Source organism: Siphateles boraxobius, unplaced genomic scaffold (assembly GCF_051911475.1).
Source record: "Siphateles boraxobius isolate OS27281-9 unplaced genomic scaffold, OSU_SipBor_1 137, whole genome shotgun sequence".
NCBI lineage: Eukaryota > Metazoa > Chordata > Actinopteri > Cypriniformes > Leuciscidae > Siphateles > Siphateles boraxobius.
In genome coordinates, this window is record NW_027508741.1 from 391,974 (window position 1) to 412,500 (window position 20,527).

General features: G+C 34.9%; 1 protein-coding gene across 1 annotated transcript in view; it reads left to right on the top strand.

Annotated features, from left to right (window-relative positions):
- znf385d (zinc finger protein 385D) overlaps positions 1–20,527 on the top strand; it is a 93,392-nt gene that overhangs the window by 29,813 nt on the left and 43,052 nt on the right. Inside the window, exons 3-4 of the mRNA XM_077229961.1 lie at positions 8,223–8,330; positions 15,925–16,090. Coding sequence (XP_077086076.1) covers positions 8,223–8,330; positions 15,925–16,090 — 274 coding nt within the window. The remainder of the gene's footprint in view (positions 1–8,222; positions 8,331–15,924; positions 16,091–20,527) is intronic.

Genomic DNA, 20,527 nt, shown 5'->3' on the forward strand with positions numbered 1-20,527 from the left:
TATCCCGGCTCTCTCGTTCCCATCTGTCCGTGAGTGCTTTTCTCCGTTCACGAGACTGCGCTCATTATCCTGTAGGGCTGTTCTTTTCTCCACAGCCAGATCCTGTACACTGTCATTACTGCATTTTTCTCATATTATATAGCCTATCGAGTGCATATGCATGCAAGATATCTCATATGTGATTTTTCTTTCAACATCAGGGGCACCTTTTGCAAGTTCTAGGAACTTAGTTATAGGATCCAGCCTCCAGGTTGGCTCTCCGAGAACTAATGATTCCCTTAGGATCATTTTCCTGGTTGCATTCGCACCGCCAGTAGGATCTCTAAAGTGACGTAAGCCTCACTTGTTGTTGTGACTTTTATTTTGAGGGCCAGAGCACATGGTGATTGCATTCTCCGTGTTCATTAGTTTACGATCTGTCTAACTGTAATGTCTAATACGTTATTACGTAGTGGTGGGGGGAAAAATCGATCCTGTTCAGTATCGCGATATTTTGCGCACGCAATTATATCGATAAAGTATAGCAAAAGTAGGCTATTGCAATATTTAATTATAAAATTATCTGTTATACTTCCGGGTTTTCTCAGAGTTTACTCTGATCATTTACAATTGCGTATTACATCCACAAGGTGGCGCTTGTAGTGGTGCTTTGTTGTTGTGCATTCAAAAGCAAATTTAAATTCAAATGGCTTCACTATTACAACCGGTTGTAGGCTACACGACGCTCCGTCTTCTTTCAAATCGAAAGTGTGGGTACATTTCGGTTTTATGATTATTCTCAGTTTATGTCACTCTATTATGTCTGCTTTATGTTACTCTATTGTATTTAAATCATTTTAAGTTATGTGCTGGGAGCTCACCATTCATGTGAGAGGTCTCCTATTCAGAGAATAATTATGTCCTGTCCTGTAATAAGGTCCCGTGTCCTCCTGAATGTTCAAGAACAAGTTTTCAAGTTTTTGCACTTCAGTTAATGTGTAGAAGATAATGTTTACAGAATTAAATGTGACATTTGAAGTGAGTCTTATTTTCCTCATTTTTTGTAGACCCTTTGAATAATATGGGGGACATGAATCGCAATATATCGCAGAATCGAAATCGCAATACTTGCTGTATCGCAATATCGCAATAATATTGAATCGTGGCCCAAATATCGCAGTACTATCGAATCGTCACATTTTTGACAATTCCCACCCTAGACAGAACTGCTATACATAGAAAGTAGACCAGTTATTAGTGTATAGCGTGTGGTTGATGTCGAGTATCGCTGAGCAGAAATACATAATCATGTTTCTCTTGAGTCATGTTGGATTTTCTCTCCTCAGCGTAAAGGTTAAGAGGCTCATCTATCACTGTTTTACATGTTTGTAGAGTTAATTTCTGGAGTAAATACATAGGCTATAATCTGAGCTATTTTAAAATGGCGGGTGCCGGTGTTTCGAGTGCGTTCGGCCAATCAGCGAACACTAACGTCACGGATAGTTCCTATAGCGCTGGTTTAGATCGACTCTGGATTAGGAGTAAATTAGTTCCTCCAAAAGGAGTTGCTAGAACTAAAATCGTTCCTAGTTTCTGCGTTGCGAACATGCCAAAATACTTCCGTCAATATCTCTAGGAACTATGAAAAGGTTCCTCCGGTGCGAAAGCCCCGATTAAAGGTGAACTTGGAAGAATAAGGAATAAAAATGTCCCGGGAACAACATGACATTGTTTCAGTCTGTAAGGCTTCTTCTAATGCTCCACTTTAAGAGCGGTGATTTCTATTTATGTATCTCATTTAATTTCAATTCTCTTTTGCTGCAGCCCTCTGGCACATGCCATAACTCATCATTATGTGTTCAATAAGTCAGATAAGCAGTTCTATATTTAATATGTGCTCCCTCAGATTTGTTTGGATGTTATCTGGGTCTCACGGGTAGATGATTCCCACTCGCACGAAGCCAGTCTGACTGCGGGATAATGTTGCTTGTGTTCATGAAGGAGATCGTGCTGTTCATCATCCTGGCCTCCTCATCCCGTTTTGAATTGTAAATTCTGGTGGTTAAAATCAATAGGCGCTTGGATTGGGATTCACACGCATGGGTGTGTAATTGGGAAAAACATAAGGGCTGGTATTGCTTCTGACAGGTCATTTATCCCACTTTAGTTAATGGTAAGCGTGGTTGGTGTTGGCCACGGCTGGATTCGGTCATCAAAACTCGGTCTATGTTTTCTCTCGCGCTTTGTTTCTACAGAATAAACACTTTGTAAGTTCTGCTGATCTGTTTACCACTCGGGTGATTCCCTTAGAAAGGCCCGTTCATTAGATGCATTCATAAAAGCAACAATCAAACAAGGCTGTTTAATTTTTTGTGGTCTGAAGCCTCTCTCAGATATTTGGAGAGTCGTGTAACTCAGCGGTTCTCAGAGCGATTCATGCATTGATTACAAATCCTCCTGATGGAATTTAAAATGGGCCTTTTGAATAATTGATCACTTGTTTTGGTTAAACAAAATCAATTTTAAATGCTAAAATTATAATTACTCGTAATTATAATGCATTTTTAAAGTAATGTAGATATAATGTAAAGGTAACGCTTTTTTGTTTATGTTTTTGAAAGAAGTCTCTTCTGCTCCCCAAGGCTACACTTATTTGATCAAAAATACAATAAAAAATTTGAAATATTATTACAATGTAAAATAACTGTTTTCTATGTGAATATCTAGTAATGTGTAATTTATTCCTGTGATCAAAGCTGAATTTTCAGCATCATTACTCCAGTCTTCAGTGTCACATGATCCTTCAGAAATCATTCTAATATGCTGATTTGACGCTCAAGAAACATTTATGATTATTATCAATGTTCAAAACAGATATGGAAACCATGATACATTTTTCATGATTTTTTGGTGAATAGAAAGTTCAAAAGAACAACAGTATTTATTTGAAATAGAAATGTAACTATGTAAAAGTGAATTTTTCTAAATGCAGTTTTTCAGAATGCAATTTTCAATTGCGTCAAATCGATTTGCTTTCAACCAATAGATTCACACACCTAGTAAAAGTAGATGCTGTTTTTTTGTTTGTTTGATACGATACTCCATACATGGCATTGATGTAAGGTGATGTCATCACGGGTCAGCAGAGGTGGCGTCCCGTCAGCTGTCAGCTCCCAATGCTCAAATCTGTTAAAGAGGAAGAGTAAGTGCGGCACGGGAGGTTCACGTTCACAGACTGACATGTTTGCGTTGCGTGTCAGGAAATGTCTTGAGTCTGTCAGTGGGCAACGGGAGGCTGATTTAAGACGAGTTTGATTATCTTGACATCCTTGAGGTTCATGCAGGAACAAACCAGATCTGAACATAAATTATACAGCAGGGAAGTGCTATAGGGCACTCAATGTGTCAGAGAACATTTCTGAAGTTTCCCTTAAAGCAATTTAGGAAAATAACACCGTGTTTTCACTCAGACATCTTGAAGTCGTAGGAGTGAAGCTTTTTCTGCCAGTTGAATGGGTTGTTTATCTTAAAAGGTCCCTGTGTGGAAAACATGTACTTAATTTTAATGTTAACTGAATGTGTGGCACTTTAACTTTAGACAGATTTGCTGATTATAATAAACCTCTGATGTTATTGTGTCCTTATTTGCACGTTTAAAGTCAACATGGAGTCAAAATTGCATGTTTCGTTTTTAAAAACTTTTTTTGACTTCATAATTTTTATTCAAAATCTAATATCATTTTTAATTTAGTTGACTCAAACCCTGGCTTTTCTTACAATCGACTGCAATCTCGCATTCAGATCCATCCAATAAACAACCAATGGATTTTTTTCTTCTTTTATAGTCTTTTTTTTTTTGTTAAAAAATTGTATTGTATGTAAAAAATATATCTGTCACTACTTCTGTTACACCGTGACTTTAATGCACGTTCGTGGTTGTATTGTCCATGCATGTTAATAAGTTTTCTTTTCTTTTTTTTTTTCACAAACTTGCTCTGCCTCTTAAACAACTTTCCCTTTCAGCTGAGATATCCTGAGTTAAATCCTGCCCTAAATCTTTCATCATTTGAATATCCTGGTTCACTCAAAAAATCAGATTACTAATATTAAAGGAGTTGCAAAAAGCATTTCACAGTGATTTTACAGTAGTGGCAAAAAAAGAGGGGATATTTGTTTTTTAATGACCCTACAAGTTCTATTAAACCGTCAAAATATGGGGAGTATGAATATATATATATATATATATATATATATATATATATATATATATATATATATATATATATATACTAGTATATTAGACACTTATATATATATAAGACACTCAACTTGGTTAATGTATTTATCTGACAAAATTACTTGTCAAAAAAAACAGCTAAAGTTTTTTTTTTTTTACCTTTTTAAAAAAAATGCATAGAAAACATAATTTAAAAATAAAATGTTCATAATTTCTTTTGTATGACAGCCTGGCCAAAATTATGTTGGCACAATTTTTCATTTTTCATTGTGTTATCGCAAATAAAACTCCAAGCACATCTATGCAACATGCTTACATATTTGAATATTTAAATAAAGGATGAAGATATAATTTCTCCCTCATCACTTCTTGCCACTACACTACTGTATAACCAGTTCGCCATTCATAGTTTTTCGGGGGTCAATGTGATGTGTAAGGTCATGTAAACCGCTTTCTTTTATTTAGTAGACCAATTATTTCTTACACTTACTGCTTATTCATTGTTTCCATGTTTGTTTTCGTTAGATGTCAAAATGCGAGAAATCCCAGGCGATTTCAAAATCCCACATAAGCAAGGTTTCTACAGTTGTTCTTGTCTTGCTGAGCTTCCTTAATGAGTTGTTTTTAGATGGTTATCAGGTTTTTATTGTGCATGTAAACGCTCTCAATGAGAAGCAGCGTCTCCTCGCTGAACCCCGGCGTGTTTGGAGCGCTAGGTCATCACCGCGCACAGATGGTTTGTCTCTTTTTCTTTTCTCTCTGCTCTTTTTCTCACTCACTTCCTGCGTTTTTTTTTTTTTTTTGCACGTCCTCTGAGTCCTTTGATTTCCCAGCAGCTCTTCTCTGGCCAGCTGGACGCTCTCCAAAACTTGCACCCATCCTTCTGTTTTAAAGTGCCGTCTCCTCATCTTTTAGCCGTGCTTGAGATTTATGCCGCAATTATGTTATGTAACATTTTCAGATACGCTGTGAAGCTATCAAACACGTACATGTGGCTCCAATATGGCATGGCTATTGACATCAGAGCATAACTTACTGCGACTGATTGGCCTGGTGTCGTCTAATAAAGAAGAGCGTATCAGCTTTCTAAACTTCGTGTCACTTGTCTGGGCTTTAAGTGAAATTGATTTAGGAGCCTCATCTACGGCTGGCCGCAAAAGACGATGGAGAATCGAAAGTGATTTTCTGCTTGTGTAACACCGGCGGTTGCAGCAGGTTCAAGTTGTTGAAGCATCAGAACAGACATCAGAGACGAGAGCGATAGGCGCCAGTATCAGTCTGAGAAGACGGACTGTTATCTGATAAATGGACAAATGAATGCAGCAGACAGGAGCTGAGAGCATCAGTGTAATTTCACTACCTCCTCTATGGCCGAGATGCTCGTAGACCACCCATACGATGTCATATCCTGTGCATAAAACACGTACGTGCTCTATTGAGGCGAATGCATTTCTTTATCTGATAAGAAGACATGCACGTAAACAAGGATGAAAATGCATTTACTGAATAAATCCCTTAAAAACTCACGTGACTTTGCCTCAGGAGAGGCTGTGATTGGATAACTGGACTATAACCAGTGGACCAATGCAATGATTTGGTTTAATTTCCTCCAGAAGCGTCTCACACGATTGTGTTCACAAACACCAGCATCCGAACGCAAGAGAACATGACAGCGTTTATTGTGTTTCGTCTGATGCTCTGAGAGGAAAAAGAGTATGATTGCAGAAACGTACTGTACGTTTTTGTTTCTGATATTTTGCGCTAATTTCCCTGGAAGTGACAATTTTGTTCTCTTGAACACATTGGATGGAAACGCTGCTTTACTTGCAAATGTTTTATATGATAGTTCAATTTTGCACATAAGTTAAATTAACAGCTTTAGATGAAGGTGTGGCGAGCAGGACGAGCATTTTGTATTTGTTTATTTTATTATTAAAGTCTTTAAATATTCACTGGTTACACAGGTGCCAAAAGTGCGTATCTATACAACGAATGTTATTTCTCGTGCCATTTATACGCCAAAAATGGTTTAGCGTGCATATGATACGCAGTTTTCGCGTGCATATGATACGCAGTTTATGGCATGTAATACGCACGCACTCCACACCCCTAATCCTAACCCAGGGGTTTTCAGTGCGTATCATATGTACGCTAAAACCATATTTGTTGTATAAATGGCACGAGAAATAACATTCGTGATATGCACTTTCATGAGATTGTATCGGGAAGGAAGAAGGAGGCGGGAACCGGCGAACATTTAAAGACTTATATAATAAAAGAAACAAATACAAAATGAAAATAAAGACAGCAGCCCTCTCGGACGTCTGCTGTCACATATAACAAAACATTTGTACGAATTGGTCGTGAGATAGCGTTGGATTTAACTCATCAAAATGAGTTTTGTTGGTATACATTCATGCATGGTTTGGTTCTGGGATGTTACATAATATTTTTTATTTAAATAAACCAGTTAATTTAGATGTTACCATTTTTTTTTCAATTTAGGGAATCAAACCATTCTGTTTCCTTTAACAATTTCCTTCGCTCTCTTAAAGAAGTTAAACTACTAAAATTTAAGTCAAAGTATTATCAACTTTTATTTAATTTAAGTAAATACTAAACAAAAATGATACTAATAATTTATTATTCAATTAAAAAAATTAAACAATAGAAAGAAAACAGGGATAAAATTCAAAAATAATTGAACAGTTGTGATTTAAACTCTAATCTGATTCCTTATGATTATTACTTTTTAGTACTTTTGAGAAACTAAATATAAAGTTTTATTATTTTAATTTTAAATATATTTTTAAAATACTTAAAATGTAACAATACTATTTTAGAAGCATTTAATTATTTATTTTTAAATAAAGCAGATAAGGCTTGTGAGGAAATAACAGCACTGTTCTTGAAGAAGATAAACTTACAGTTTCACTATTAGTCGAGACGCTTCTGCTGAACACTGAGATGCACAGACTCAGGTAATTTACACACACTTAATCTCTCTCTCTCTCTCTCTCTCTCTAATAACTGGATTAATAACTGCATTAGATTGCTATCAATGCTTAAGTCTCCGTTACGAGCTCTAAAACGACGTTTTGGATTTAGCAACAAAGGCATGGGATAAAATGCGTAAGAAATTAGTCCTACACACAAGCGTTTTAAAGCACAAAAACCTGACAAATGTCTTGAAATAAAACATCTGAACAATGTCTTGAAGTGTGGTATACCGTAGTATAAGCGGATTAATTAACTCCAGCACATTGAATTATTAGAAAATAAGGCAAACCCGAGGAGTAACGGCCAATCCGCTTCGCGTCATTACCACCTCAGGTGTGCATTATCTTCTAATAATTCAATGGCCCGTTGTTCAATCTTTCCTTACTTAAAGTATTAAGATAAATAAAAAAACAAATAAACAACATGACGTTACTAGAAATGGGATTTTTCAGGATTTTAACATTTCTGACTAATTTCTGAACGATTCTTAATTAAATAAATAAATTAATATAATACAAAATATATTTTTGTGTATATTTATGACATTTTCAGTAAATGCTTTGTTTTTACAGCGAAACTCTAAATGTGGATGTTTAACTAAACATTGTTATGAAATAGTAACTTCAATCTGCTTAATATTTTTTCCCAACGAAAGTAGAGAATCCCAGGCTGATCTGTCGCTCATAACTCTTGTAATTTCAGCTGACCTTTCTGAGTGTATCATTTTGATTTGGGCTCTCATGAGATCCTCGGTGGAAGTTGTGTTGCCCTCCTCTTTCCCGCCGCGTTGACTGAAGAGTGTGTGTGTGTGTGTGTGAAATTGCGTTGGCCTTTAACTGGTTCCAGACTGTGCGTTCGCTGCTCCACCACATGTCGTGTTTCTGCTGAAGCCCCGAGGGCCGCGGTTGATCACGCCGTCTGATGGGTAACAGAGTTGACATTCAGCACGCCGCTGGGTTGAGTGAGGCTTATAAAACTGGTTTTCCGTTCTCTCTCTCTTCCTCAGATGGACCAGGTTCAGAAAGCTGTTTTACATCACACGTTCAGCGCTTCGGCCTCGGCTAAAAGGAAAGCGGTCTCGTGTGGCGTGTGCCAGCTGAGGTTTAACTCACAGGTGAGTGTGTGTGTGTGTGATCACCCTGACTCTGATATTCCTACAGATATAATCATCCAACGCAGTCGAGATGATGCAATAAAGCCGCAATTACGAGTAGTTTAATTGCTTTGATTCTGTGTTAGTTGTCTTATCACTTTCTGCATCTGTTTATGAAGTTTAATGCAATAGTTTTCGGTAAATTTAATTTCTGTGATTATTTACTCGCCTGGCTATATATTGTGACGAACCATTGGAAAACTTAAAAGTATTCACTCAAGCAGGGCCGTTTTTCTGATTCAAATCTGTGCTTCAAGTGGGAAAATTCTCTTGCATTGACACACATGACATTTGAGATTTCTACAGTGAAAAACAAAACTTGGAGATATTGCTGGTACAACAACAATTTATTGTTACTTATTAACATCATAAATGTATTTAAACAATTCGTGTGTGTGTGTGTGTGTGTGTGTGCGTGTGTGTGCGTGTGTGTGCGTGTGCGTGCGTGCGTGCGTGTGTGTGTGTGTGTGTGTGTGTGTGTGTGCGTGTGTGTGTGTGCGTGTGTGTGCGTGTGTGTGTGTGTGTGTGTGTGTGTGTGCGTGTGCGTGTGTGTGTGTGCGTGTGCGTGCGTGCGTGCGTGCGTGTGTGTGTGTGTGTGTGTGTGTGCGTGTGTTTGTGTGTGCGTGCGTGTGTGTGTGTGTGCGTGCAAAAACCTCTGTTGACGTGTCTGGCTCTGGCACACACGTTCTTTTAGTACCTTTCTGAAGCCAGGCTTACATAACAACTTAACAAACTCGACACACTTCTTTTTAGTTTCTAGGTTTTCAATTTCAGGAGTGAAAAATCTGTTACGGTACGCAATAAAAGTGCAACTACGCTTAAAGAGTAAAATGTAGAAGTGCCGATACCGGTGAGTACCGCCCCCCTTCGAGCACTGACTCAAATCATTTGATTCACAAACGCTCCGTTGGATTCTGATTCAATTTGATTTGATTCTTCAGATTCCACACGTATGTGGGCCGGATCTGGCCCGACACTATGTTCCTGTCTAGGTTTTTGGTGTATTTCAGTTATAACCCACCATTCGCTTACAAGAAATACATTTTCTCTCTCTGCTATGGCTGTAAATTATACAGTAAAGTGTTTCAGACTGATTCAAACACTAACCTGTCTTTCATTAACCATGACCACTCATTAAACAAGCTGGTTCATAAACAGTCATTCATTTCAAGAATCAAACTTCATTGGTCTGTGTTTGATTCGGAAAAAGAACCAGCTCATAAGAGTCATTTGGTTTTGAATCAGACTACACTGGTTGAGCTGTATGTGTTTGATTCGGAAAAAGAACCAGCTCATAAGAATCATTTATTGTGAATCAGACTACATTGGTCACGCTATCTGTTTTTGATTCACTATAAAGAAACTTTTTTTGTGAGTCATGTTTTTGCTGTATGTTTGTTTATTTTTATTATTCACAGTAAAGAACTGGTTCCTAAGAATCCTTAGTTTCATGAATTGGGCTACACTGGTTGTGCATTCTTTTTAATGTATAATAAAGAATCAATTCAGAAGAGTCATTTGTTTTGGGAATCAATATCTTTACCCTACTGTAGGCTACATACAAGGATTATAAGTATTGATACACTGTGTTTAAAATAAGTAAAGTAGTCCTGCCCATATATATGTGATCCATTTATACAGTCAGAAATGACTGTCCAGCCATGTATTATGCTGAGACTAGACATGCACTGACTATATTCATTGAAGGTGACTTTGAAAAGGCCAAGAGGACAATTTTATTTTTCATCCTTCATCCATCCCTTGTCATTTTCAATTCAGGAGAACGTCTGCCTGTGTGCCACGCTTCCATCAGAGGTATTTAATCCAAATATGATTATTTAAAAACAGCATTGCCCATATCCTCTCTATTAGGTGTTCATTTACGCCGTCACTGTCAGATATTAAGCTGTAATATCCGCAAGACTGATGCCTATCAAAACAGTAATCACAGCTCATTACGGGCATCCGTCAGAACCGTGTGACAGGATGAAGGGGCGTGGCTTCGGTTGACCAATCACAGCCCCTGTAGGTCTCCAGTAGCCAATCACAGAGAGCACCTGGGAGAGATAATGCATTCAAATCACGCCGCATGCACAGCGAAACCTCATTATCATTGGTCGTTTGTGCTCCAGCTTCCAATCAGCTCCAATCTGTGCACGGGAAGCCTTTACATGGCACATTTTCAAACAAATAAATGGCTTCTGGAGAGTTATAGAGTCCAGCCAGACGTTCTGGGCGACATTTGAAAATTGACATTTGGTTTTCATATATCGCCACATGAATATACACATGACGCTATTTGAATATGAGACACTTGGTTTTGGATTCTTCTGGGTGTATGAATTATAAATACAGCTTATAATGGTGGGGGAGATAAAACCTAGTTAGTTTTTGAAGAGCTTTTGCTCGTTGCCAGCCAAACACAGACTGTGGCTGTAATTTCCTCTGGCCATGATTGATTGATGGCTCCCATTGCAGGTGCCGGTCTTAGTTAAAGGCTTGGCCCTCACGGTGGCAGCTGCTTAATGCCCACCTTTTGTGTTTTGTGTTTTTCAATAATTCTTTATAATATATCATATTTGTAAATATTTATTATGTATAATAATGTTACTTTTTATATTTATTTTATTTGTATTTATTTTTCCGAACTTGCTGGAACTTAGCATGCCTGTTACTCTTATATATATATATATATATATATATTTTATAATTATTTATAGTTTATAATATATTTTTAAATTTATTATAATATATTTGTAAATATTTAAAAAAAAATATATTTATTTATTATTTTATTTTATTTATATCTAACTTGCTGGACCTTCGCATGTGTCTATTACCTTATTATTATTATTATTATTTTATTTTTATTTTTTTTACAATTATTTATAATATATAGTATTAATTTATAATATTTATAATTTGTAATATTTTATATTTGTAACTATTAATTTTATTTATAACTAACTTACTAACTTTTAAGTGTCTTTGTTACTCACATGACCACTTTTTTGTTCTTAATTAATAATAATTAATAATATTAATTTTTAATATTTTATTAATATTTTTTTTTTTTCAAAAATAAAATAATTATGCATTTATTTATAGCTTACTGGCATGGCGTCTGTGTATTTGTTACTCACATTCCTATCTTTTTTAACAATTAATTGTAATTTCTAATATATATATATATATATATATATATATATATATATATATATATATATATCCTACATATAAATAATATAAAATTTAATATATAATATATATTATATTTAATTGTAAAATATTAATAGTTAATATTAGAAATATATATATATATATATATATATATATATATATATATATATATATATTACATTTTATGTGATTTATTAATTGCTTTAATTGAATTTACTTCTTAATTTCTAACTTTTCTGGTGTCTTTGTTATGAATATGAGGCACTTGATTATGGATTCTTTTGAGTGCATGAATTATAAATACAGTTTATAATAGCAGGGGTGCTAAAACCTAGTTAGTTGCTGAAGAGCTTTTGCTCGTTGCCTGCCAAACACAGACTGTGGCTGTAATTTCCTCTGGCCATGATTGATTGATGGCATCATCACTGTGTCCCACTGCAGGAGCCCGTCTCAGTTAAATGCTCGGCGTGCGGGACGGGCTTTCTTGGCCCTCACCGTGGCTCCTCTTCCGTGTCGTGCCTTTAATGAATGCTTGATTGCGGCACAGATTACACATGACATTTATCTGTGTCACTGCATTCTCCCCTGTGATTGGCCGACGAAACCAATAGCTGGAAGGTGTCGAGAAACACCCCATTTATCTTGGTGTTAAAGCTATTTTCATAACACTATCCCGCTCAAATGATGTGTTACTTACAAACCCCCGTGATATAAATCTATATGATTATGATCCATATCCCGCACTGCTATTTGTACAAATACAATATATCAAAAGAAGACTGATCTGTCACAACGTCTTATTGCTTTTCATAACGGTATATCTGCCCTTAATGTCCTTATAAAATTACCTCTCTGACAAGCAAGCTGCTATCGTAAAGAAATGCATCTTGAGAGGAATGTTAGCATGAAATATGTTGTTAGCAAGATATTGAACTGAAAGCTCACAAGCACCAAATCTGAGTAAACTTAGTAATGTTTTACTAAGAGAGATAGGATAGCTTATGAATTATGCTACGGAAGATAATACAGTTTTATGGCCAGTAATAAATAATAAATAAATGTTTTATTATTTCTAATTCAATTATTAAAATAAATATAATTATTTATGATTATTGTGATTTAAAAAAAAAATTATATATATATATATATATATATATATATATATATATATATATATATATATATATATATATATATATATATATATATATTATTTTATTTATTATATTTGTTTTCTAACTTACTCCCCAATGAACAAAAATGCAAAATATTTATTGTATTATAAAGTTTATAATTCCTCATTTTTAATATTTTTTAAAATGTAATTATTAAAATAAATATAATTATTTATAAGTAGGCTATTGTTTTTTATGTTTATTTATTTATTTATTTATTTATTTGTTTACATTATTTTTATAACTTACTCACCATTGAATAATGGAAAATATTATATAATAATGCAAAATACAGTTTTATGACCAGTAATATATTTTTCATAATCATGAATAATTTACAATATTTTAAATAAAATCCTAATTAATATTTATTGCAACTATTCATATGTATTTATTTTATTATTTAATTTAAAAAAATTACCATTGGTAAAAAGTTGAACTTAAGCATGTGTGTCTTTGTTATTCACATTTAATTTTTATAATCTATAATTATTTTATAATTATTTAATAATTCAGAATAAATTGTGACTTTATTATTTTATATTACATTTAATTTAATATTTATTTTGTTTGTAACTTAATAGCAATACTGAAATTTAGTATGTGTGTATTTTGTTGCATGCATTTTAAAAAACTAGTTACTTTTTAATATTCATAATATTTTATGCTTACTGTACATTTTAATTCATTAATTAATTTAGTTTATTTATTTATTTATTTATAACTTGCTGGCTAACATGTATCTGCGTACCCTAGCATCTGTGTCTTTGTTACTCAAATGCCCGTCATGTTTTTGCATATTGTGAGGTCGTCGACTGCCTTATTTATCCAGAGAAGTGTGTGTCGTCTCTTGGTAGCCTCCTCCCGCTGTTAGCAATGTCAGACATGCGTCCAGGAGTTAGCGGAGAGATAAACAAGGGCAATTAAAAGACGGTGCGTACGGCCTGGTCAAACTGAGCCATAATAAAACTCATTTGAAGGTGAAAGCAAGTGTGTTTGTGCCCACGGATATTAAAAGATTTGTTTTTTCGGCAACACTTTACAATAAGGTTCATTAGTTAATATTAGTTAACTACATTAGTTAACATGAACTAAGAATGATCAATACTTCTACAGCATTTATCAATCTGCTAATGTTAATTTCAGCATTAGTTAATGCACTGTGAACTAACATGAACAATGAATAGCTGTATTTGTATTAACTAACATTAACAAAGATTGATAAATACTGTAACAAATGTATTGCTCTTTGTTAGTTCATGTTAGATAATATGTCAACTAATGAACCTTATTGTAAAGTGTTACCGTTTTCTCAGCCTCGTGAGCTGGAAGTTTAATGTATGGACTGTGTCATAATAACCTCACACACGAACAATACTTTTCTTCTCTGTCACACTCTTTATTCCACACCATTACTCGGACTAGGCCGAAACCTAGTGTGCTTCCTATAAGGGAACATAAAAATATCACTCCTCAAACAGGAGACTCGACTCCCAGTTGAGTTTTGCGATAACATGCATATAATGTAATGTGTACATAAGCATAAGATGCATTACTATTGGCTTAAAAAGTGTATTATTTAATTATATATAACTTAGTAATGCATGAATCAGAAGTAGGTCTGTCAATCAACTGAAAATTATAGTCAAATTAATTATATGATATGCTGATTATTTCATCATTCCAGTTTTATCCAGGCACTACATGCGCTGAATTAAAGCCGTGAATGTTTAATTAAAGTCATTGTCATTCTTTCCGGGACAAACACGTCTCCTTTATATGTAAATTAAGCTCATTACAGATTGCACCTTATTCACAGACGTCTGTGCTGTTCGACTGGTGCAATTAAAGTATGCTAGATCATATTGAATCAATATTTATTGATAGATTTATTAAACATATTAAATTACTGTTGCAGATGAAAACATTGAATAGACATAAAATTACAAATTAATGTCTTGGGTAAAAAAAACCCAGACACATTTATTGTCACTTTCTTTAATTTTTTTTAATTAATGATTGTTATGTTAATAAATTTTATGGTGTGTGTGTGAACCCTGTGTTGAATTTGGCTCTGTAAAAAAAAAAGAGCTACAAATAGAATATATATATATATATATATATATATATATATATATATATATATATATACTGTATATATATAAACTGACCTTCACACATTTTTATATGATTAAAATATAGTGGTGGATATATATTTAAGACAGTTATATTATAATTATAACCAATATATTGTCAATATAATTTAATTATCAGTATAATTACAATATAATTACAGTGATCAATTTAATGTAAATATTTAATTTTAAATAAATATGAAAAAATCTAATTACCAGTACTTGATATATTTTAAAATATTTTATTTTTATGTTATATATATATATATATATAGCCTATATAGCTATATAGCATATAACTATACAACATATATATGGTTGTAGATAAAATATATATATTTTTTTCTGCCCAAAACTAAGTGTTTTATAGTGTGTGTATGTATATATATATATATATATATATATATATATATGGTTGAAGATAAAAAATAAATAAATATATATATATATATATATATATATATGGTTGAAGATAAATATATATATATTTTCTGCCCAAAATTAAGTGTTTTATAGTATATATATATATATATATATATATATATATATATATATATATATATATATAATTATTATTATTATTAATAATTTCTTAAATTATGTTTGCTAATCTTATATCAAAATATAACAGGTTCCCGTGTATTAACCAACATTTGTACATTTTAAATTTCTTTCTCCAATGTTTCAAAGCATCTTGGGTTAATTAGCTTTTTTCCCATTTCCATTTTCCCCCGTTTCCTTGTACAGCACACCTGTGGTGCCTTAAAATGCTGCATAAGTCGGCGGCTCATTAGGTTTTGGAGCAGATCCAGAGAGTCCACACATATTGTGCAGCATCTTTGTGCTTTACCTGTATAATATTCACAAATAGTGCATGCTTTCACACACTGAGAGCTTTGTTTGACTGGGCTGGGTTAAAGATGTCCGTCTCCTCGCAGATGGGTTGTGTTCGCTGGTTTGATGTCGACACACGTGCGCTGGTTTGCTCATGGCTCAGAGTCTGCTGTTCTAACACCTGTTCCGGGCTGGCCCTCTCTACGGGTTGGCCTGTTTTGTGTTTCCTAGAGCCAGGCATTGGCGCACTACAAAGGCACCAAACACGCCAAGAAGCTGAAATCCTTGGACGCGCCGAAATTCCTCAAACACAAGAGTTCCCCGGTCACCAGGGAAAACGCCAACAAGGATCCTCCTAAGAGCCTTTCTCCCTCCACCGGAAACACTGACAGAAAAGGTAAGAGAAGAGGCGTATCTCAAGCTTGAAAACATCAGAGTTACTTGCTTGAATAAACTCCTAACCTTAAATATTAAACTGTTTGTGACAAACATAAATGATCTTGTGGCTTGAAGCAAAGCGCGTTGTTTCTTTTTAAAAGTGAGCATTTGCTTTTTTAATGATTGGCGGATGATAAAACAGCAAAAAAAAACTTAGTGACTTAAAATGCATCACATTTAGCGTTGTTCAGGTCACAGGTAAAAAGAAAGCTGTTGCAATAATTTTGCGTGCAATCTTTCAGCAAAAGAACGTGTCTCATTGGAGTCAAAATGATGATTCCTATAAAGAGCTGTATTTAATTGCACCAATAAAACAATGCATGTTGCAATGCATTTTTTAATAAATTTTTCAAAGATTTTTTGATACAAAGATTTTATATTTACTATTGGCTGGCAAAATTTCGCAGGTGACAAAAAACCGTGACTGGATGTGATGAAATACAATGAGTGATAAACATTAAATAAACATCCAAAGCTATTCTGCTGGCTAGCAAACCAACCAACCCTGAATACATCATCAAAATGATGATTCATATAGTAAAAAAATCTGGCAAAATACAAAGCTCTATTTAAAAAATCTAATAAATAAAAAAAAGTAAACTTGCAAAATACAATGAATGCAGAACTAAAGAAAAAGCTACTTGCAGTCTAGCAAACACACCAACCTAAACAACTGCTGTCCAAACAGCCTCTTAATAATGGACAATTTTATACTATTGACGTTTTACTAAGCTTTGCAAAGTTACGAATCTCCAGCCATGCAGAAAATACTACGCTTGAATCTGAAAGGAAATTTGCATAGGAAAATTTCTATTGCACAGAAAATTATTGCGCGAATTTGCCACTGAAATGACTGAGTTTTGCTCAGGAAATTGAATGGAGCAATGTTATATGTGAGCACACCTTTACATTGAGTCAAATCTAAAGATCAGCAGCAGAAACACCTGAAGTTAAGAAAACCCTGACGAACAGTTCGGAGCTTTCTGACTGTAACTGAAGGGGTTTCTTGCATCTGGTGCCAGAATATCAGAAACTTGAGTGTTAATTCAACCCGGGCCGGTAAAAGCCACCCAGAACGGTCTAGCATCATAACGGCGAGTTTTGCACGAGCAAAGACCACTCAAAAAAATTTACGAATCTGTAGCAAAACAGCAATAAATAGCAGAACTCAAACAGAGGAAACATTCATCATTTTTCCCTGGACAAGAGTTGACCTCCACTTCTATTTCTGTCACAAAGATCTCTCTCTGTACTGGAAACAAGAAATATGTTCCAGGAATCGGCTTAAAGGCCATAATTTCTATCGTAGGCGTCTCTCAGTAATTGAGTTGATATTGCACCAGTGCAGAACTTCATATTCATGTGCGCCGGTGGAAAATAGCCTGACGCTCGGGTTCTGGTTTTCATCGATGTTCTTCCCCAGTGCAGTGAGGTTATATATCGCTCTCGTGTGTGTGTGTGTGTGTGTGTGTGTGTGTTCGTGATCCAGGGGTTGGTATTCTCTGCAGGATTACAACTGGATCAGGCGGCTGGAGTTTAATGGCACAAAATTGTGTACGCAAGCACATTGTGAGATTAGGTGCCCTCCACACATGTCTGGAACCTGTTCTGGAACCGGTAATTTACTCCACTTCTTTTCTTGTTCTGCTTGTTTAAGCCCAGCAGGCAAGATCGCCCAATAAAAAAGTCTATTTGTACTCAAACACCTGGTGTAATATAATTTGCGGCTCTTTAAAGCAAAAGTGTAGCCTGAAGTCGGGATTGTCTTATAAAGCAAAAGCCTCGTCTCTATGAGCCGGATGAATCGCCTTCGGTTAGACTCGTAGATCAAACACACAAAAACAAAAGATGTGTCAGCAGTTTGTGTGTTGTGCAATTCATAATAACATGTTTCTGTTACCAGGAGTTGTTCTTGTCAACACTTTGGGGTGAATTCACTAAACAGTTGCAACAGTTAAAGAAGTACTCCAGAAACAATGGATTTAATTGCACACAAAAAATGCATATAAATAAGGAAGCACTGAACCGCAACGTAAAAAAAATGAAAGAATTCTAGCATTTCGAGATTAAAGTCAAAATATTTCGAGATTAACGTCAAAATTACGAGAAGTCTTCCGTAGAATTTTACAAGCGAAAACAGTCTTCAGACTGGATGGAGTAATCCAGCTTTATATCTGAGGAAATCGCGGGATCCGGCCAAATGATTGGATACAGAATGATGCACTTAAAATGTATCCAGAAAGTATTTGCGGTGAAGAGGGAGACAGTAGGCTATGGTTACTGTTAAGTGTTCTCGACCCAGATGGTGTTGCCTATAGATGAGCGTGAAGACACGTAGGCTTCGAGTCAACGTGCCACATAAAGTTAGGACCAGGATTGTGGTGCCGACTCCGGCGGAGTCTTCGTGCTCGTCTATAGTCCTAAAACAAAAGGTAATGTAATGTTGTTAGATTAGCATGTGTAGAATTTTCTTTTGTTGAAAGCCCAGATAAAAGTAAAAAGCTACTATTATATTTAGATCCATCAGAAGCAGTTTGACTTCACAACAATTTTTTTTCTCAAAAATAAATAAATAAATATATAAGAACTTCTATGAAGTCATTCTCAAAATATTTTGCCTTTATTCTCAAAATATTACGACTTTATACTCAAAATATTTTGACTTTAAAGGTATTGTAGGTAGAAATCCACAAAATTACTTTTTGTCAAAATTTGTTTAAACTGTCTTTATATATCAATGCATAATTAAAATGTAAGTACTCTGGAAAAGAAATTATAAAATTCGAGTGTCTGTAGTCCTTTTAGGACTACAATAAACACAGCTCATTATTCCATTAACTCCCACTCCCTCCCTACTCGGCTCCTTCCAAAGCCACGCCCCCAAAACAAATGAACGCGCGATCCCGGCCATTCGCTCAGCTGGAAGAGTCGGACGTGTTTACCAGCTTTACCAGATGTAGTGACATCATGTCAGAATCACAAGTAATAAAATAACTAACTTTATCAGTATGAATATAAACAATTAACATGGCTGTTAGTACTCACTATCCAGCTCGCATAACGATACTTGTAAAGTTTAAAATATTTTACTAGCTCGTAACGGAATCAAACTCAATATAAGGCAAAGCTATAAATAGCTTCATTGATACACGTTTGCCGTTACTATCAGTTACACTGTGATGAAGGGGAATTTGTAAGATTCATAACATAAGATTGTTTACAGATAAACTGAATTACATACACTCAAACACCTTCTCACAACTGCATTGCAGACCCAAGATAATATAACACACACACACACAACATAGATTGTATAGCACATACAGATACAACATAAAGACATATGTAAACATATGTAGAGCATATAACAACAAACCAAACGTGAAAAAACGGAGTAGGTAGAGTCAACGGGGAAAATAGGAACACAGTTTAGGCAGAGGGTAAAGCTAGGTATAAAAATAGATCCCCTAAACTTTTTAACCTAAAGTTAGATTCGGCGAAATTAAATAAAACAGCTTTCGACTGCAGATAGGCCTATTGCTTATTTATCGTCTCAACCCTGGCTCACTAACAGTAACGTTATACTAGTCGACACCAAAGTTACACTGTCATAGCTAAGCCAGTACCGTTAGTTATGCTACGTAACGTTAGGTAGCTAATATTAGGTAGTTAGGTGTGCTAGTGATACATGCTTCATGAAAAAATAAATGCCATCAAAATGAAAACAGCAAGATTACCTGTTCAGCAGAAATAAAGCCATCATGGAGTCACTTTTCAGCCCCTTGAGATCACTCAGTAGTAGCCGACGCTGGAAAGCCACGCCGACTCTCTTATGATTTCTTTATTTATCCAAAGACTTTTTGTTCATAGCCTTTTCAAATACTGTCTTCCTTTTTTTAACTCGTTTGACTTCGCTGCCTCTATATGCAGGTAACGTTACTGAGAATTGTGACTGTTCTTTCTCTGCCATAATTGTTTGTTATTACTAGCTTCCGTTCCTTTTCAAACGGGTGCGCGCATTTGGGCTCCTCCTGTATCAGCAGAGGTGGTATCCATGGTAGCGAGGGAGAGTGACAGTCGCCCCAGCCAATCATTTCTTTCGTCCCGAATGGAATAATGAGCTGTGTTTATTACAGTCCTGAGAGAACTACAGACACTCGATTTTTATCATTTATTTTCCAGAGTACTTACATTTTAATTATGCATTGATATATAAAGACAGTTTGAAAAAAATTGGAAAAAAGTATTTTTGGGGATTTCTACCTACAATACCTTTAATCAAAAAAAATAATAATTGAGAATCAAGGAATGCTGGAATTGTTTGTTTTTTTACCGATTTTTTTTTTTTCGTGTCAGTTCAGGGCTTCCGTATATAAATATATATATTTTTTTTTTT